This window comes from Rhizopus microsporus, assembly GCF_002708625.1.
Source record: "Rhizopus microsporus ATCC 52813 unplaced genomic scaffold scaffold_28, whole genome shotgun sequence".
In the NCBI taxonomy this organism is placed as follows: domain Eukaryota; kingdom Fungi; phylum Mucoromycota; class Mucoromycetes; order Mucorales; family Rhizopodaceae; genus Rhizopus; species Rhizopus microsporus.
Window position 1 is genome coordinate 40,682 of NW_019671943.1, and position 20,052 is coordinate 60,733.

At 37.8% G+C, this 20,052-nt stretch overlaps 9 protein-coding genes across 9 annotated transcripts; 3 read left to right on the top strand and 6 right to left on the bottom strand.

The window, feature by feature from the left end:
- The first annotated feature begins 2,566 nt into the window (after nt 1-2,566).
- Nucleotides 2,567-7,983, top strand: RHIMIDRAFT_231434 (kinesin-domain-containing protein). Its single transcript, XM_023607693.1, has 8 exons — nt 2,567-2,785; nt 2,840-3,082; nt 3,140-3,174; nt 3,227-3,633; nt 3,697-3,892; nt 3,955-7,427; nt 7,477-7,570; nt 7,620-7,983. The coding sequence occupies exons 1-8, from the start codon at nt 2,731-2,733 to the stop codon at nt 7,740-7,742; spliced, it is 4,626 nt and encodes a 1,541-aa protein (XP_023461631.1). The 5' UTR covers nt 2,567-2,730; the 3' UTR covers nt 7,743-7,983.
- Nucleotides 7,984-7,992: 9 nt separating this feature from the next.
- On the bottom strand, nt 7,993-9,025 carry RHIMIDRAFT_248135 (uncharacterized protein; the record flags this gene model as incomplete). The annotated part of the gene is made up of 9 exons (XM_023610486.1): nt 7,993-8,064; nt 8,114-8,179; nt 8,245-8,374; nt 8,421-8,437; nt 8,489-8,589; nt 8,643-8,662; nt 8,726-8,779; nt 8,893-8,927; nt 8,978-9,025. The coding sequence occupies 9 exons, from the start codon at nt 9,023-9,025 to the stop codon at nt 7,993-7,995; spliced, it is 543 nt and encodes a 180-aa protein (XP_023461632.1).
- Nucleotides 9,026-9,203: 178 nt separating this feature from the next.
- RHIMIDRAFT_248136 (uncharacterized protein) lies at nt 9,204-10,433 on the bottom strand (the record flags this gene model as incomplete). The annotated part of the gene is made up of 5 exons (XM_023610487.1): nt 9,204-9,388; nt 9,445-9,758; nt 9,815-10,206; nt 10,264-10,301; nt 10,349-10,433. The coding sequence occupies 5 exons, from the start codon at nt 10,431-10,433 to the stop codon at nt 9,204-9,206; spliced, it is 1,014 nt and encodes a 337-aa protein (XP_023461633.1).
- Nucleotides 10,434-10,517: 84 nt separating this feature from the next.
- RHIMIDRAFT_295491 (histone acetyltransferase ELP3) lies at nt 10,518-12,646 on the bottom strand. Its single transcript, XM_023614188.1, has 4 exons — nt 12,473-12,646; nt 12,198-12,422; nt 10,779-12,138; nt 10,518-10,724 (listed from the first exon to the last, which is right to left on the bottom strand). Exons 1-4 carry the CDS (start codon nt 12,503-12,505, stop codon nt 10,696-10,698), a joined length of 1,647 nt encoding a protein of 548 aa, XP_023461634.1. The 5' UTR covers nt 12,506-12,646; the 3' UTR covers nt 10,518-10,695.
- Nucleotides 12,647-12,789: 143 nt separating this feature from the next.
- Nucleotides 12,790-13,111, bottom strand: RHIMIDRAFT_270685 (uncharacterized protein). Its single transcript, XM_023612201.1, has one exon. It carries the CDS (start codon nt 13,082-13,084, stop codon nt 12,848-12,850), a length of 237 nt encoding a protein of 78 aa, XP_023461635.1. The 5' UTR covers nt 13,085-13,111; the 3' UTR covers nt 12,790-12,847.
- Nucleotides 13,112-14,385: 1,274 nt separating this feature from the next.
- On the bottom strand, nt 14,386-14,862 carry RHIMIDRAFT_270688 (uncharacterized protein). The gene has a single exon (XM_023612202.1). The coding sequence runs from the start codon at nt 14,713-14,715 to the stop codon at nt 14,557-14,559; it is 159 nt and encodes a 52-aa protein (XP_023461636.1). The 5' UTR covers nt 14,716-14,862; the 3' UTR covers nt 14,386-14,556.
- A 203-nt stretch (nt 14,863-15,065) lies between these two features.
- RHIMIDRAFT_81407 (uncharacterized protein) lies at nt 15,066-16,770 on the top strand. The gene is made up of 5 exons (XM_023615732.1): nt 15,066-15,307; nt 15,366-15,555; nt 15,620-15,673; nt 15,726-15,807; nt 15,861-16,770. Exons 1-5 carry the CDS (start codon nt 15,120-15,122, stop codon nt 16,445-16,447), a joined length of 1,101 nt encoding a protein of 366 aa, XP_023461637.1. The 5' UTR covers nt 15,066-15,119; the 3' UTR covers nt 16,448-16,770.
- Nucleotides 16,771-17,259: 489 nt separating this feature from the next.
- RHIMIDRAFT_242088 (uncharacterized protein) lies at nt 17,260-17,757 on the bottom strand (the record flags this gene model as incomplete). Its single annotated transcript, XM_023609711.1, has 2 exons — nt 17,260-17,330; nt 17,484-17,757. 2 exons carry the CDS (start codon nt 17,755-17,757, stop codon nt 17,260-17,262), a joined length of 345 nt encoding a protein of 114 aa, XP_023461638.1.
- A 1,345-nt stretch (nt 17,758-19,102) lies between these two features.
- On the top strand, nt 19,103-19,981 carry RHIMIDRAFT_242089 (uncharacterized protein; the record flags this gene model as incomplete). The annotated part of the gene is made up of 1 exon (XM_023609712.1): nt 19,103-19,981. The coding sequence occupies one exon, from the start codon at nt 19,103-19,105 to the stop codon at nt 19,979-19,981; it is 879 nt and encodes a 292-aa protein (XP_023461639.1).
- Nucleotides 19,982-20,052: the final 71 nt, after the last annotated feature.

Here is a 20,052-nt window from a genome sequence, read left to right on the forward strand (position 1 = left end):
ATAAAGATGCATACTATGCCCTCCCTTGAAAACTCACGTGCAATTACAAGAATTTGACAGATGTACATCTATTATATGCCAATTGTGGCAATTAAAGATGCTATATTTCAATAAGCTAGAAATGAACCTGTCTGGTTAAAATGACGATAAGTGCGTACACTTTATTACAGTGATTACGCCTTTATGTTTATATCCATTTGACTAAAGAACAAGCAAACTCGTGGCAAGATGCAGACCCTGAAACTTTAATATTGAAGTAGCCACATGTCTTGTCTCCTTGTGTCTAATTGTTAATCAGTCAATGCCATGTTTTCTGATTAGACTACCGCGGATATCCTTTGAATTTTTACAAGTGTTGTGAATCTAAACAAGTCGAGGTACGTTTTGTATACGATAGAGACGAGTGTGTCTAGATAAAAGTGCCTTGTTTCTATATAGTGTTACAAAGCAAACCTTGCTGAGCTACTGCTCGAGCAAATAGATTGGTCTAGACAAGATGACAACTGAAATTAGTAAAGTATTACAGTGAACTTGTGAAAAACTATAGAATTAGTGAGAAAGATAGTACGTAAACTACTGGAGTATATGAGCTGACAAAGACACCAAAGGGTCCATGCAATTAGGTTTTTTTTTGCCAAGAATAAAGGTGTAGCAACACCATGTGGATGTATTCTTTTTATTGCTTATATCAATCAGCTAAAAGAAGCACAGGAAACATAAAGGAACAATTGAAAAGCAAGCAGGATATTTAGATATGCGTAGGCTTCAAAAGGGTACTGAAAAGCCGTTGAGCATGTATGTCAAGCTTCTAATGTACCAAAAGTCAAAATATGCCCAAAACAAGGTGCTCAAGACATTGGCAGCGTAGAGAGCGATATGAATGAATAATGGCTTTAAATGCTGCTCAAAGAGAGCAATAGATATATTCGACATTCACCAAGTAGCATTTTATTCCTTAAAAGTTAACAATGTACAACCACGCTATCGATATCATCAAGAGGGTATTTTGTCTGCGTTTATAGATGTACAGCTTAAGATATTATCAAAAGACAAAGCAAAGCCCTTGGAAGCTATGGCAAATGTTATTATCTTTTAGGCCACAGAATGTGTTATCAGATCAATAACAAAAACATAGTCAGTCAGTTTAGGAAATATATCCCTTGAACACAAAATCGCTCTGTGTTTGACAAGGTTCTAATTCGCACACACGTGTTATGTCTACAACAAAAATTAGATGCATTACCAAAGTCGACATGAAAAACGTGAGGCCGTCATTGCAGTTGTCTGCCAAAGGTTCCTTCACTATTGTCCTTTGGTAAGGATTATCGAATAGCAGAATGACAGTAGAGTTTCTTAATCTCCGAACATAAGCTCTTTGGTCATACTTTAAGCAGACAAGCTGGTCTCAAATTAAGTTTGTATCAACAAGAATGTATAATATTGTATTAAGGTAATAGGAGCATACCTTGAGCAAATAGCATATATGAAGGGAGAAAGAAAGGTTATAGAAATGTCAGAAGCAAAGGAAAGGAAAAGTTAAACTATGAACGATGGATAAGGCCAATCAAACAAGAGATATGCATCAAAGAACTATTGGACAATTCTTGGATAAAAATATAAAGTGCACGCTGCATTGAAATCGACTTGGTCCATGTTATTACGGATACACTGAGCTGTTTGTTTCCTGTTGGCTGGTTCTTTCGCTTTCTTTTATCGATACCTTGTTCGACTCCTTGGCAAACTGAAATGCACTTGAAGGATATCATTAGTTCCTTGACGAAGAGGAAGTTGATAACAATGTAGTTCTTGTAAGCAATCTAGATGATAGATTATGCATCAGTGACATTACCTGACAACAAATACATCAAACCCCGCCTCTTTCCCTAATGTTTACTTTTGCACTAAGCATATTGGAAAGGGGAAAAAAAAAAGAGTAAAAAAAAAACCACAAATACACATACATAATCAACCAAAGTACACATTTGGAACCAGAGAGCTTTTGCAATAATGAAAAAGAGGAACAGCTTGCGATCATAGGATCGAAGAAAGAGGATAGGCTCTGCATTCAGTAAATATAAAGTGTACTAGCCTCAGCCTGAACAAGCAAAGCTATAAGCACTTTTATTTCTGTTGTTTAACAACAATCATATTTAAAGAGAAAATAAAAGAAAGTGTAAAGATAGATTAAAATCCTGTCATTTATTGTATTTATAGGCTGCTTGACAACTTGTGTGTCGATTCTTGGCGGAGAGAGAAAAATGAAGTAGCGCAAAAAGATTCTGCCGCCAAATTTATTTTCAGTAACATATTCATATGAAATGATGTTTAAAAATATAAAATGATAAAAAAGGAAAAGGATAAAAAAAAGACAAGGGAAGGGGAAGAATAATAAGAAAGGGAGACGATAATAAGAAGAAAAGCCATAAAGATAAGCCTTTCTTTTCTTTTTTTGAATTCGCAGTTACAATGAAATTAAAATGAGTTTATTTTTTGCTCCCCTTCTAACTTTACACAATTTCCATATAAAGAGTCTTTTGCGTGCATTTATATTTAGTGTAATTGTAGCCTTTTTTTCAGTTCAGTTCCACCTTTCTTTCTACTTTGGAACTTTTTTAAAAAGCTTTTTCTTCTTTACTCTTTTTCTTTATATTATTATTACTATTATTATCATTATTACTTTATTATATTTTACGAACTAACGAATTTTTATAACATCATATTATTACTCAAATGAGTGGAAGTAATATCAAGGTCGTTGTACGTTGTAGACCTTTAAATTCTCGAGGTATAAATATAGATAATATCTGTATTTATCACTACATTTACACATTTACAATAGAAAAGGCTAGAGGAGCACCATGTCTTATTCGAATGGAAGGAAATAAAACCATCATCACAAAGCCAGCAACCCAGGGACCAAAACCAACTCCGGAAGATGTAAAAGCTTTCACATTTGATCAATCCTATTGGTCTGCAGATAAAAACGACCCAGATTATGCAGATCAAGAACGTGTCTATAATGATCTTGGTAAAGAGCTTTTGGATCATGCATTTGATGGATATAATTGCTGTATTTTTGCATGTTGGTATTTGGATGATATCAAATGACTTTTTTTTTACTTATAATTTTTTACTATAGATGGTCAAACAGGCGCAGGCAAATCATATTCAATGGTGACATAAACTATTGTGACCATAAACATTCACTAACCCAGATATGTTGTAGATGGGTTATGGTGAGGACAAAGGTATTATCCCAAGAACTTGCTGTGAATTATTCGAACGTATCAACCAAAAGTCAACCAACAATCTTCAGTACCAAGTGGAAGTATCTTATATCGAAATTTACAATGAGAAAGTAAGAGATTTACTCAATCCTCGCAACAAGGGAAATCTTAAAGTAAGAGAGCATCCTGTTTTGGGTCCCTACGTACAAGATCTTTCTCGTCTGGCTGTCAACTCATATGAAAACATTGATCAACTGATGGATGAAGGAAATAAGGCTAGAACAGTCGCAGCAACCAACATGAACGAAACATCATCTCGTTCCCATGCAGTGTTCACCATTTTTGTCACTCAACGTTTACATGATCCACAAACAAAGCAGACAAGTGAAAAGGTGGCTCGTATCAGGTAATTTTTTCTTTTTTTTTTAAAAAAAAATGGATAAAAGTTGTATGCTAAGCCCAAAGAAAGCCTCGTCGATTTGGCTGGTAGTGAAAGAGCAAACAGTACAGGAGCAACAGGTGTCCGTTTGAAGGAAGGTGCCAACATCAATAAATCATTAACAACACTTGGTAAAGTCATCGCTGGACTTGCAGAACAAGCATCGGCTGATCCCAAGAAGGGTTCCAAGAAAAAGGATGCTTCATTTATACCCTTTCGTGATTCTGTAAAATAAGCTTTCTTTTGTTTTGATTTTGACGTGATAGATGTCTAATTAACGTCATTTAGGTACTCACTTGGTTACTCAAAGACTCTTTGGGTGGTAACTCAAAGACATGTATGATCGCAGCTATTTCACCAGCAGATTATGATGAAACGCTCAGTACCTTGAGATACGCTGATCAAGCCAAAAAGATCAAGACAAAGGCCGTGGTGAATGAAGATCCAAATGCCAAGGTTATGCGTGAACTCAAGGATGAAGTGGAAGCTCTTCGTCAAGCTCTGATGGTATATGCTCCTGCTGAAGTTGAAAAGATCACAGCCACAGCAAAAGGAAAGAAGGCACCAGCCAAATCATCTACACCTCCTACAGCCGCAGCACATCCTACAGGCTCAAAGTCAACTGTGGTCTTCACAGATGCTTCTGGACATACAACTCAGCTCACAAAAGAGGAAATGGTCGAGCAGCTGCAAACAACGGAAAAATTACTCGGCGACCTGAACCAGACATGGGAAGAAAAAATAAAAAACACCGAAAAAATTCATCAGGAAAGAGAAAGTGCATTAAAGAGCTTAGGTATCACTATCGAAAAGAATCAAGTGGGCCTTTATACACCCAAGGAAACTCCTTACTTGATCAACCTGAACGAAGATCCTCTCATGTCAGAATGCCTAATGTACAATATCAAACCAGGTATCACTCATGTTGATCGTTTCACAGACGAAGGCGAGGCCTCGGTCAGCCACCCTGAAGGTGAATGCGTCATTCGCCTAAGTGGATCTAATATTCAGGACAATCACTGTTACTTTGAAAATACAAATGACACAGTCACTCTCTATCCTCGTGAGGGCTGCACAACCATGGTCAATGGATTACGTATCTCAGAACCCAAGAAACTCAAGAGTGGTTACCGCATCATTTTGGGAGACTATCACGTGTTCAGATTCAATAACCCCAGCCAAGCGTTAAAGGAACGGGAAAGCATTATCTCTACAGATAGTGCCGCTGCTCGTATTGAGGCTAGTGGACCTCCCTCACCTGTCCCATCCTCAGAGGAGCGCGAGATGGCCATGTCTCCTCCCTTGGCCTCTGAAGTAATGGATTGGAACTTTGCAAGACGAGAGGCAATGCTTAACACCTACATCAATGATCCCAACTTCAACAACTTTACTGATGAGGATTTGGACAAGCTATTCGACGAAGTGGCCAAGGTGCGTGTGATGCGTAAACGACAATCGACTGGCTCAGATTCTCTCTCTCGCCGTACCTCATCCTCTTCTGTACGTCGAAGCGTTTACTCAGCTACCGCCTCTTCTGTGTTCATGGACGACGATGGATACTATACCACTGACACAAGTACGACTATTTCCTCGCTAACAGAGGATGAGCTCATGCACATGGATGATAAACAAGTGATGGAATATGAACGTCACCGCAGAAAATACGAAGCCAAGTTACGCCGACTCTCTCGACGCTTCTCCTCAGCCCCTCCTATTCTGCTCTCACCTGCCGAAGCAGCCATTGGCAGAAAAGTAATTGCCCACTGGAAGAGAAAGCGAAATATAGCCATGGCTCAAACCATCTTGAGAAACGACATATACGTACAGCAAGCCAACCAGTTAGCAAAGCAGTCCGGCAAGGACGTCTTTTACCAGTTTGCTGTTATCTATCATGACGATATCATATCCGCTTCTCACTGGGAAGCAGCTAACTCTTCTCACCATCGGTATGGCATAGACACTGACCTGCTGAGGGAAAGGAAGCCCTGTGTGGGCATTCAGGTGATTGACTACAAGCATCAATCCACTTATATTTGGTCGATCGAAAAGTTTGTCACTCGCCTTCGACACCTTCAAGGTTTGAACTTTGTCACGGACAACAAGAAGCATCTGAAGGGTGATGACCTCTTCTACAACTCGAATGTTCCCTCCTACGTCCTTGTCGGTTTAGCCAAGGTGCCACTTCAAAACTTGGCTACACAAGTACCTGTCGAGAGTCACATCTCAGTTCATTGCCGAAACACAGGTCGCTTGATGGGTAAACTCAAGGTTTTGATTGCTCCTATTGCTCGATCTGTCCGAAACCCTTACCGGTCCGAAGGAAGCGAGGATGGCCATTTTAGCTACGACGAAGAGAACCCACGTAACCTGCTACACATTGGGCAGCAGCTTGTGTTTGAAATTTCCATTGTAGAAATGACCGAACTCGATCCAAAACTCTTCTCCCGCGTTCATGCTCAGTTCCGCTTGTCAAACTTTGGAAGCAATCTCGAAGGTGTCTTTGCCTCTGATTCTGTAGAGCATAGCCAAAAAGACAAGCCCATTGTGTTTAATTACCATCAGACGCTTTCTATGGCCATCACGGAGGAAATGTTGAATGTCATTCACGACAAGGAAATCGTCTTTGAAGTCTACGGCAAACCTACACAAGCTTATCTTGATTCACTCATGATCCCCACAGAACAGCAACAGTCTGCCGATACCGGCATCATTCCTCCCAAGAAGTTACAGAACGTCCTTACACGTATCCAAATCTGTGAGATCACAGCCGAGGGTGACTACAAGCCTGTGCCGATCGAGACTCAAGAGAATTATGGCAACGTCTTTTCGTTACAGCAAGGACAACAGCGTCGTGTGGTCATTTCATTAGAAGATGCAACTGCAGAGTCCGAACTCAACTTTGAGCGTATTGTCGAGGTCCGTATGGGTCAAGTACGTCTTGTGGATGCCAAAGATCGCATCATTGACACACCTGCCACTGCTCAAGCCGATATCAACTTGAAGCTGATAGATTCTAAACGTAACTCACAGACAAGTGAGACAGATGACCACAAATTGAACGCACAGTGCTCCTGGGACAGCTCGCTTCATGACACACTCCTCCTGAACGCTGTGACACCGAATACACACAAGGTGCTCTTAACTCTGACCTGGATTGTCCGCAACCAGAACCAGTGTGAAATTAAGTTCCAAAAGGAAATTGCAGTCCATATCAAGGATCAGAGCAAGGCAGCCAGTATCAAAAAGAAGTCTGCGAGCCACAACCCCAACAAGCGTGCATCTGTCATCCTCAACTTCTTTTCGCTCAAGTCTGGTCATCCCAAGAACCACATCTCATGTCTTTATGTGGTTGAACATCAAGCTGAGCTGTTTGGTATCCCCAATATCTGCAAGCAAGATTTACCCTCTCGTGTATTGGGCGCCTATGCCGATCGCAGACAAAAGATGATTCAAAGGGAACAAGTCGAAGCAACAAGGTACAAGCTGTACTTGAACGAACAGCTCGATCATCTGTGTGATGAAGTTCCGAATCCAGTTTTGGCAAACAAGCCCGACTTGGATCGTGTCTTGAAGATGTGGATGAAGAAAGATTATGAACCTGCTTTGTCACCATCCACGCCTAACCCTACCATTCACCGATGGACTGCACATGTCCATCAGGTTTTGATGAATGAACGTACAATAGCCAAGAAGGGATTTTTGCAGCGCAAGAATGATACTCAAGGCAAAGAGTGGGAAAAGCTTTGGTGTGTGCTTGTAGGGTAAAGTAGATAGAATCATTCGTAAGATATCACAACTGACATTCATTAGAAATTATATGTTTATGTATGACGATCAATCAGAAACAAATGAGGTTGATGTGATTCGCATAAGAAATGTACATAAGGAAGATGGAAATACTATGGTAAGTGAAATAAGATTTATTATGGAATGTATTCTCACGTGTAGTGTAGAAATCAAAAACGTTTTTTACAATTGATACCCTATATACTTCGCATACACTCCAAGCACAGGATAATGCTACTATGATAGAATGGGTGAACACGATTGATAAATTATCTCGTTTCTATGGTTAAGGCTCTTTTTTTTATATAACATATTAGAGATTATGCTTATGTTTGTATTTTTACATGTTTTCCCCCCAATTCTATATTTTTCATATCATTTAGATATGGAATTTATGAACCCCTTTTTATATCGAGTGTATTCTTACTTTTTTTTTTAAAGAAAAGAAAAAACTACATATGTTATTCCCTTTTAAACTTTTAATATATATCTTTTTTTAAAAAAAACTTATACCAAATATAATGATTAAAGACTCATCTGTTACTCTTTATTATTCCAGAGGTGCGTATTTTTAGCCTCTTCAGGTATTGCTACAGAAATAGTTTGTTGTATCTGTCAGATAATATAAGCAGTGAATTCTTTGTTTTAAAAGATGATTTACCTTCTTTTCCAACTCTTGCTCAGAATCATAAAGTTCCCCTGTAGATTCGGCTGCTCCTAACAGCTTCTTTTTTTTTTTTTTTTTTTTTTACAAGTGTCACTAACTTTTATTAAACAGCAAGTTTGACTTACTCTAACTTGTCTGCGTTTCTTTGCAGGTGGTTGTTCTTGAGATGCCAATTCATTCACCTCTTTTTCTTCTGTTTCTTCTATATATTTTGTATTTGTTCTGAGTGCTCTTGAACATCGTCTGGCCGCGGTTCTGTTGTACGTTAATAAAAAGCATTAATGAAAAAAGATATAACTACCGTCTCTTTGGAGCTATCTATTATCAAAGTACATGAGTGGGTTATTATATCTCGGAAGGACGACTTACATTCACATCTGATTTCTTACGAGGACCTTTACTGAGGTTAGCTCGCTTTGGAGGGTTAGGATCGGTGTTTTCTCTGTTGGATATATTTGTAAAAGCATTGACTAGATCAAGTTTGTGAATGACAGAGTATAAACGAAAATTCCTAGTTACATACTTTCATTTGCCTCTTGTACACTAAGTTCAGTACTAGCAAAGATATATTGTACCTAGGAAGACCATACATAAATACACACTTACCGCTGAAGCTCTTGTCTTTCTCTCTGACGTAGCTGTTCCTTATAGTTCAACACACTGATTTGTGTAACAAGTCTTTTTTGTTCCTTTAGCCATTCTTCTTTTTCTATTTGGTGACTTTATCGAAATAAGTTTTTGTACTTGAGCTTCACAACAAGTCATCTATCTACCGGTTACGTTCTTCCAACAAGTCATCGGCTGCTTTCTAAACCATGTATAAGAAAAAGCAACAACAACAAAAAAAGGGAGAAATACCTCGTTATAGTCTTGAAGTTTCTGTATGAGTTTCGCATCTTCTTGCATTGCATTGGTATCATCTATTGTCAGTTACACGTGTTATAAGCAAAGCGTCAGAATATATAAAAATCAATGTAATCACATGAATTAAAGCAATCAATGGCCATTACTTGGAGATCATCAATGCTACGATAGGATATTGCATTTAATATATAGAACGTTCTTTTCCTTTTTTTTCTATTTACTATCCTAAAAGGGCCTTTAATGATTCTTGATGTGTTTCCATAGTCAATTTAATGTGTTGCATTAGAGCACCTTTGTTATTTGCAGAGGATGCATGGACACTCAGGTCTTGTAAAAAGCGTTTCATTTCTGTTGTCAAACCCTGTAAAAAGCATTGTTGAGATTCCAAGGACATTCTGAGACTGTCTAAAATAAGGAAGGGAAAGATTAAGTACGCCCTGTTAATAAACTATCACTCATACCAATCTTTTGTTGGTGCTCAGATAATGAATGAGTCAGTTCGATGATATCTTGTTGAACAATGATTTGAGAATGTTTCAAATTCTGAAAATTGTCCCTTTGATCATAATGTTTTAATTGAGTCAAACGCTGCTTGCAATCTCTAATCTTGGCGGTCCTTTGGTTATCTCTTTTGATATTTAACAAACAAGCTTCACGTAGACTGTTATCTCCTTCCTGTTGAGTTTCTTTTGCCTTCTCAATCTGCTTCAGCATATCCTCTAAGCTGGTAAATATGCATTTAAATGTATCCATACGCTCTATCAGTTTATCTAGCCTATAGTATGTGTGTAAATATAAATGTAGACAACATAGATGTATGATTCATTTTACTTTGTTTTAATATAATTTGATCGAATGAGTCCAATCTCGGTCAATTCCTTTGTTAACTCTTGTTTGCTTTTATATATTTCCAACTTGCTTTGCTCTTCCCTTAGCTGCCTCTTGAGCTCTTCAATTTCGAGAGACGCTTTTACGCACGCCTTTTCTTTCTCAGCTGCCTTTTTTCTGCATGAATCAGCCAGCATCTCGATGGTATTATCAAACTCTAACGGAGACGAAGGCTTAGTACCAGGTATCTTTTGCTTAAAGAGGACTTGATCCAAATGACGGCCGGATACTTTAGATGACTGTTTTACGCTTTCTTGTGAGTTTATTCTTTTGACCAATTGTTTTGGGCTCAGTAACTTTTTCATGTACTCAGCGTCATATCCTGGTTCCTTTTTCTATAATAAAACTCTAGTTATATAGTTTTCTGATTTAGCAATAGAAAGACTCATTACAATGGCAATAGACAAATTTGAAGTAGTACTTTGCTTAACTATTATATAATCAGAGTTTCTGTAATTCTTCTTTCTCCAAACTTACGCTTTCTTTGAGACAGCTTTGATGAAAAGAAAGCACTTGGTGGCAAAACAGGTGGCGGAAGGGCTTCCAAATCAAATGTTTTCATAGATTCAAAGGTAGTTTTTGGCCATGGTGACAACTTTTGTTGTAATTTATCGCTAGTCTTACTTGTCGTATTAGATGGAGGTTTCCTACGTATAAGACCAGATATCTTCTTTGGCTTATAGACAAAGTTGAAATCTTCAAGATATTTATCCCTTTTTATACTTTCGTTCGACATAAAATAGTTGAAAAGAGAGAAAAGAAGGCAATTTTTATTAGGAATATGTTATAAATATATACATTTTGCATGTCCAAAAGTGACAACATTAAACAAGCATTTTTGACATATAAGGTCCTATATGATCATTATTGTCAGTATAGTCAAAATAATATTACAACAGACACTTACCATCTAGATGATAACCAAGCTTAGCATAATAATGTCTGACACCCACACCTGAGATAACACTCAGCTTGACACTTCCATGTTCTTCTCTGGCAATACGCTCTGCTTCTTCCATCAACAATGTACCAAAACCTTGATGCTGGAATTTTGTAGGATCACGGTCATGCATGGGCACAACTGAACCATACACATGTAACTCTCGGACGATGGATGTAGGTCCTTGTGTGAGCTCAGGTCTAAATGTTTGAGGAGAGCATTTTCTTAAACGCAAGAGGCCGACCAAGATATCTTGTTCAGGGTCTTCGTAAGACAAGAATGTTTCCCAGCCACCGTTAGCTACATAATCTCGGCGAATAAGTTCCACTTGGTCTGGCTTGATCTTTTGGTGAATTTCCGTTATGCCCACTTCACGCGTACGCACATCACGACATTCTGTACCCAAATCCTTCATACGATTCAACGCCAACTCACGCAAGTTACCATGCTCGACACCCGAGGTGACCAAGGGCATAGGAATATCACGCTGAACACGGTACACACGGGTCCATGGAGGCACGAGGGCCAGGATACGAGCGACAAGGTCGACGAGGGCGTTGGGTGTATAGTTTTGATATCTCTTGGTTCTCCATAATTCGTATAAGCCAGTACCACGAATGACCAAAGTAGGGTAAATCTTCAAACCGTCTGATCGAAAGGCAGGGTTCTCAAAGTACTCCTTGAACTGCTCTATATCTCTTTCCATACCAACATTAGGCAAATCGGGCATCATATGTGATACGACCTTGAAACCAGCATCCTTCGCCATCTGGAATGACTCTGTTACTGCCTTGACCGTATGGCCTCTGTTGGTATCTCTTGCGACGTCTTCATATACACTTTGTACACCAATTTCCAGACGAGTACATCCATATCGCAACATCTGACTCAAATGAGGCTTCAGACAATAGTCCGGTCTAGTCTCAATAGTGATACCAATACATTTCGTCTGACTCTGCTGTGAGTATCGAACGGCTTCATCCAAGTCATTACTAGAGTGGCCAGAGAGTGCGTCATGCAGGTTTTGAATAAACCAGTTACGGTAATCTTCAGACAACGACATGAACGTGCCACCCATAATGATGTATTCTACTTTATCGACACTGTGACCCAAGCTTCGAAGTTGATCCACACGACCACGGGCTTGTTCATAAGGATCATAACGAGCACGAATGGCTCGCATGGATGTAGGTTCGTATCCAGTATATGACTGTGTTGAATATTCAAAATCAGAGTCAGGGCCACCAGGGCAGTAGACACAAATGTTTCCGGTCATGGCAATATGAGGACATCGATGAGGTTTACACATGACAGCAACAACTGCAATCTAAATATATATACCAAAATCAATATCTCTCTTTGTTGAGAATGTTGATCATTACTTACACCTGAGGCTGTTCGAATAGGTTTTGCTTTCAGTTTTGGAAGAAGAGCTGCTTTATGCTGCTCAGGAATGGCTGCGATAATTTCGACTAATTTAGGTTGATTTTGTAACTTATTTCTTCTGGCTGCTCTATTTTTCACTCCATTCAAATTGATGTCTTTTCCTGCCTCAACTGCGGCAACAAGTTCAGCTACAATTTCAGAACATGTTCGAACCAAGAGTTCTGCCTAAAGTTGCCTGTAAGTTATGGATATTGTCTTAAAGCAATGATATATACCTGTGAAGGACCTTTCTTGTTTTTAGTAGACATTGTAAGAAATATAAACAAGTTGGAAAAGAGAAAGAATTGACAGATTTTTATCAAAAGTGACGGCTTTTGAACTTGCAGAGCCAATAAAAAAAGGCTTGGCCTAATAGGTCTTGTGTTGAAAGAAAGAGAAGGCGATGATAGAGTTTAGGATAGTTGTGAAAAAAGAGGATTAAAAATTTATTATATATGCTTATGTTCTATGTTTTAAAAAAAAGGGGGGGGGGAGGGAATATATACTATTACACATTTCATTTTACTTTTTATCAATAAAGAGAGACGGAGAGAAAAGAGAGAATGGTTTATAGTCTTGATATGAAAAAACCACAGAGAAATGAAAATACTTTAGTATTGATGCACTAATGATGTGAAAAATAATTTAATCTTTGATGCCATCATAATTAACAAGCACCAGACTGTTGCAAGGTTTTCTAGTAAATGTAGACAGGTCTTCATAACTTCCATCAACTGCTTGGTACAATTTGCTTGATTCGTTTTTTCTACTGGTGGTAACAATAAAATATTATCTGACCAGTCTCTCATGAAATGGAAACGGCACTGGCCATCATATTTCAAATCCATTTTGTAGGTGATGGCTTTACAATATATTATCATTTACGACGATGCCTACAATTTCTGGAGCCTTCACTTTTTTTCTGACCAGTTTATTGAGAGCTACTTGCATCTCTTTTCCAAATTTTACATTGTCATCCTCTAAGTTACTATTACGATAGTTTCCTTTTCTTTATACCTCCACAAAGAAAAATTCAAAGTTTACAGCGGAGAGATTTTCAAAGTAGAGCACAAAATCAGGAATCAATACTTGCCCATCCGATGGTTTTGTTAGATGATATGTTAACCTAATGATGGCGTTAGTAACTATAGTAATTAACATTGAAAAGTGCTTTTAATTGGGAAACACTACATGTACCAGAAAATACACCAGAAGTTAGACCAATGCCTCTACTCACTACTTATGATGTTGCCCAACAAAACTTTTCACCAACTTGTTTTGTTTCTTTTCAAGAAGAAGAGGAGGAGATAAAAAGAAGTATTTCTATTGATGTGTTTATTTTAGTTTTATGTTGTCGGTTTGATCAACAAAGACCTCTTATGATAAATTCGTATTTACATTATTTAGCCCATTTTCTAGTGTATTTTCTGGTGCATATAGTGTTCACCCTTTTAATTTACCAATCGTATTTGATCATATCGATGTTAGAGACCAAACAGTGAATTGGATATAATCTGATATTCTCAATGATTAATAGTGCTTCTCCTTGTTTGCGATTATTGGGCGTGCTATTGTACAAGAACTTTGTTACAAGATCAGATATTATTTTTGATGTAGTCTTAGCAATATCGCTATTGTAGATGCTCTTCATTTTGTCTAGGGCATCTTCAACTTCATTCTTAGTGAGTACATTATTTGTTAAAACGATTCGCATTTCATGACATATCAAAGTAGCATCAATATTAAGAGGTGTCAATTGATTCTGTTCATTAATGCTCTTCATTATCGAACGCTGATTCCTTGATAGCATTTGTGAAATGACGCAATTGTCTATGGCAGATAAAAGGAAGATATATGACAATGATAAATACGGCTACTGAAGAGGTATTTGCGCATTTGAGCGCCTTCAATAGACACTTGTCTGAATTTTCTAAGTGCTTCTGTCATGTTGACTTCATCTATTATCCACTGTAAATTAATGTTATTGGTAAAACCAAAGTCAGTGTTGCCATAGAAATCACTTAAATAGATACTTAAGTACATTCTTTTCTTTTTGGGCTTTCTTGACTATTCCAAGTGCTATGTCCGGAACTGGATGCATCATCTATTTCATTGGAGCTGCGTTTTATATTTGTAATGGCACTTGAGCCCATGGGTGAATTAGTATTATTATTTATTACTATGGTGGTTTGTTTGGATTGGGGAATAGGTATGCCACCGCCATTAGTATTCGTATTGACATTTGTTCCTTTATCCTTCTTAGGAATCAATTGCTTCCCAATGACTTTCCACTCTTGTAGCAATTTTGTTGCTTTGGTTACTACTTCTTAGTTGATGCCAAAGCTTCTATTATGCTCTCTCTTATTGACCGTAAGTTCGATCGTGCTTGAGACGAAGGACCATTTTGCTCTATTTCCTCAAATGCGACCTTCACGGACCATTTGTTAAGAGTTTCTAAAAAATAATTTTTCTCAGCCATGGAAGCAGCTCAAACACAAGGAGAGAGAAAAAAGTTTAATGAAATTGGTAGTTTCTAGGTATCATAAGAGAGGCTTGAATACAAACAAAAGAGCATAATAGGCGTTGGAAGGCCAAGAGAAGAGTCATCAGGTGATGCATCATGAACCGATTATGACCAATTCGTTAGCTAAACTTGGGCAGGTAAGGATTAAATATTACTTTCCTCCTTAAGTCTCTACCATGATTCATATGGACTCTTCTATTCCCCTTTTTTTTATGCAAAAAGGAAATGATGACGTGGATGGGCTTTGATTTTCAATAGAAGAAAAAAAAAATTGTTTGTGCATAACTCGTTTTCTTTTTTCTCAAATAAACTATTATACCCTATATCTTTTTTTTTTCTTTCCTTTTTCTCTTTAAAACATGACTCAATCATCTAGTTTACGCTTCTTTGGTAATTTCAGAGACAAGAAGCCAACAAAAGAGACGACAGAGAACAACAGTTCAGATAATGTACAAGGCTGGCTTATGAATGTACATTCCTTTCAAAGAGAAGATAAACAGCAGGAAAATAATGATATAGTGAATATTGTAGATGCTGATAATAATCGGTAAAGTGATATATTTCAAACAGTTATCCTCAAACCGCGCGCCTTATACGTTCAATAGTATACCAATAGAAAAAACAAAACGAAAAGATGGTCGGCCAGAGAGCATAGCTTCAGAAGATAGTGTTAATTTAGAAGAGCTTATTAATGCCAACTATACCGCAGACATGGATGATGAAACTGACTTGCTTGATTTAGCTGATTTAGATTTGATTGATGATTCAGCAGATGACTTTTGGCAATTAAATAAAGTAAAATCATTATGTAAAAAAGATATATTAATATAACACTTTTTTTTTTATATTGCGTATATAGACAACAGAGACATTGAACTCATTCGATAGTGGATACAATGATTATGTAGCCAAGGTGTGTGTGTATGAAGAGAGAAAGAAAACGAAAAAACTTATTTATATTTTAGCCTGTCGAACTGGGCTGGAACACGCCAAATAGTACAAAACCGACGATGACGAAGCAATTATTGAATTCGCCCAACAATAAAGGTAATGAAGCAAACATTAGGAAATAAAAAAAAACGCTAATTGGTGTATCATAGCTTTACGTAAAAGATCAGATAGTCTAAGCAGCGATAATAGCTTAACCTCTCAATCAACTATTACTCAGTATGCCAAATACGGTATGACTCCAATGATCTATCCATCCGAATCATCTTCTTCGTCATCCCGTCCATTAAGTCGACTGAGCAACTACTCTGCCAGTAGTCTTGCTTCATCTTCGGGCCTCCCTCGATCAAGTGGAACGGGTATACCAACACCCAGTCGATCATACACGACAAAAAAGGAAACCAGAATACCAAATACGACACGTACACAGCTTGCCAAACGTGCATCCCATATTCCCGCGCCTGTAGCTTATTCGCCACCTACACCGCAAAAGACAACGTCGTCGTCCTCTTCTTCGGCTACGATAAGAAAAAGTAAAATACCGCAGCAGAGAGCAAGTCACATACCAACTAGACCACTATCTCCACAACAACAACAACATCGATCTCTGTTTGAGGAAGCAAAGAGAGTCAGTCCTACTTCGAATAGAGCAAGCCCTACGACGAATAGGCCAAGTGGACTTCGGGCACCCGCAACTGTAAGAAGTATAAGCAGAATTGGTACAGTAAAGAAGATGTAACATTGTTATGATTCATGACATTTATAATGAATTTATACGAGTTTATTTTATGCATTATTATTTGAAGATGTTTATTCTAAAACTAAAATTGACAATAGTAACTTACCATTAATAATAATAATAATGATCAATTTGTTTGAGTTGGTGACGCTGCTCTAAAGCTGTGATTTTCATATTCTTTATTCAGTAAATATATATGTATATCACTTTCAAGTAAGGATAACGGAAAGAGAGATAAACCAAGACACATGGTTTCTCGTTCTGTAGGGCGATTTGATGCAAGCACCGGTAAGACTATTTTGAAGCAAATAACTTGCAATACGATCTCAATTACAAAAAATTATTGACTTTTTGATAAGCTCATAAAGTCTTTTGTAGCTAGACTCTTGGTGTTTAAAAAAGCAATACAACTGTTATATCTCACTCTATCGCATCCGTTATGTATCTGTAGTCCGAATTCAGTCAACCGGAATTGACAGGTATTCGTAATTCTCCATCTTTAAAAGGAAAACTGAAATTTTACAGTGTTCACGATACCGATTTCGTTGTTTCCAAAAAGAATCATGAGTGCCGTCGTGAAAGATAAGCGTCTTTCTATGTTTAAGTGGTCCTAAAGCTTAAGCCCATACCTGAGCATGAGAATAGTAGGTAATAAAGTACTTGGAGTTAACTTCTTTTACTCTGTATGATTGTACAGAATCCAATTGTTAAATGCTGCTTTATTTTTTTTTTTTTTGAAACGTAGCTGGGAATATATGACAATAGAGTTTTGAGCAACAGTATTAACATGATTATTTCGAAAGCGGACGCCTTCAAAACTTTAAGGCTAGGCTCAACACAGCTTGCTTCCAAGTAAAAAGCTTGAGAACACGTTGAACGAGCCCTTTAAAAGTTGGGGAGTAGTGAGGCAGACAAAAGTAGCATGGATTACCCTATGAAATTTTTCTTCAATAAGCAACTCCCCAAAAAGATCAAAGAATCTATTGCTACTGTTCTGTCAGTCTATATCAATGAATCTACATCATAAGCCTCTTACCAAAGAGCTTGACGCAAAACACTTTCTTTGGAATTGAGTCTGGCAAGTTTAAAACCTTCACATTTTTGTAGAGCTTTGTGGTATCTGTTTTTTCTTTGACGTCTGTTGAGTTGAAATGTATGCCACCTGAGAGTTCTATAAAACAAGTAGCAATAACATGGTCGTTGGCCTTGATCAATACGCCATCCCATTTCCTAGTAGATGCAGAGTAATGTTGGTTCTCAATCCAGTTGAGCTTGACAACATCGTTATGGGAAAGGAATAATTTATTCATGATAAAACCAGTGGCATCAAGGCATGCCGATCGTTTTTACATTGGAAATAAAAGCGGGTTTCTATTGCTTTCTATTAGACTCATGCTATAGTAAGGAGGATACTTATTAGTAAGTTAATGTAATGTAACAAAAGCGAAACATACTTACAAGCGACGAGCTGTTACCTCAACAAAAGCCTTATCTGCATGTTGTATGTTGTCATGTTCCATTTGAGCACCATTCTGGATCAAGTTTCTTTTAGGGAAACATTGCATGCATCAGAAAACACACCAGAAGTTAGACCAATGCTATGTGCGCTACTTCCATCAATTACTTATGATGTTGTCCAACAAAACTTTTCACCAACTTGTTTTGTTTCTTTTCAAGAAGAAGAGGAGGAGATAAAAAGAAGTATTGCTATTGATGTGTTTATTTTGTCAGTTTGATCAACAAAGAGCCAAGATTGTTCACGTGTAATTCTCTGGTGCATGTAGTGTGGCCCAGAAAAAATTGCTTTATTTTTCAAATGGACTAAACAATAGTAACCCCAACTGTATTACTGAAAATAAAGCGTGGCTTGAAAAGCCTATTATTACACCCTTTGTCTACGTCAACTTTAGAATTGAGTCAACCGGAACCGACATAGGAGCGGACGATCAATGAAGATGATGAAAAAAAATAAAAGCTATACGGCTTTTGATTGTTTCCCAAAGGCGCGGCTCAAAGGAGGTAGTGCCACATATTTCGTCAGCCTTATTCCTAAATGCGGTCTTTTCTCATCCATTTTCATTGGATTTTTCAAAATTGACAGGTATTCGTAATTCTCCGTCTTTAAAAGGAAACTGAAATTTTATTTGACTCAAAAGTTTAAATTCGTTTCGGAGATTCGATTTGAATCATAGTTATTAAACAATAGAGAGATTCATTAATAATCAAGTTCTACCGTCTTCCATTTGACCATCAGCAGATTGTTTAAATCGGCAAGATAGATCAAGCATGAAACTATATCCGCGCGCGTACTTTGCTGCATAAAAAAAGTAGAATATTTCCTTTTTTTTTTTTTCTTTGCCCTTTCGTCAGATCGACCCTATTGATCCGATGAGTCAAAACTGTTTACAGAATATATTTCAATGTCCGAACTTACAATGCATAACATGTAGGTTGCCATGGTAATCAAGTCACACAAAGTGCCGGTTTTTCCGAACAAAGGCTGACAAATCGCCCCCTTAATTTTACGTGGCTGCCATATTTGGATAACTATAAAAAAAAGGTATAAATACCCAATTGGTTTTTTTAGATTTTCTTTTTTTTCAATTTTTGTTTTTATATTTATTTATTATGATGTATTCTGAATATTCCTCAACCATGCCTACCTTGGGCGCTTCACCCTCTGTATCTACTCCATATTTGGATGCAGCTATCGATACACCTTATACACCACCCTTTTTCGATATCACTTCAGACGAATTCTCTCCTTATCTTGCATTTGCTTCATTCAACAATACACCTGTTCTCAAGCAAGATCTGTGTGTCGCTGGTTATTTAAATAATAATCAAGACTCAGTTGCTGAATTCAATGGTGATCCAACTGAATTACTAATTGATAAATCAAAGACACCTCAAATGCCAGCTTCCAATAGTCTATTTGCTCCTGTTCAAAAAGAAGAAAACGAAGGGCTGTTTCCTCCATTGGGTAGTTCCCAACAGACAGTTGATACTGATATTAAGCCTGGAATGGATCAAGACCTCAAAGACCTTCTAGACTTGGGTTCTCCACTGAGTGACCAGATGGATGAAGGATCAGATGAACTGATCATCGAAGAAGAAAAAGAACCTGAAAGAGAGCAATCTGAAGAAGAAGAAAAGACAAAGCGCGGTAGGAAGAGAAGACTGACAGAAGAAGACGAACCCAAGAAAAAGAGGACGTATACCAAGAAATCAGACTCTGCCAAGACCGTCGAGCCCAAGTTGTACCAATGTCCTATTTGCGATCATGTCTCTAAGCGTCGTTATAACCTCAGTACCCATATCAAGACACATGATAAGAACCGTCTCAAGGAATTTGAGTGCCCTCAATGCTCAAAGCGATTCGATAGACGTCATGATCGTGATCGTCATCTTGCTACTGTACATCGTGGTGAACGATCATTCGTGTGTAAGGACTGTTCAATCCATTTCAGTAGACGTGATGCACTGAATCGCCACTTGGCTCAACGACATGAAGATGACAATGAATTCGATTAAAGTGTTTTGAATAGAATTAATGGCCACCCTCTCTCTCTCTCCTTCCCTTATTGCTTGCAACACTATTACAA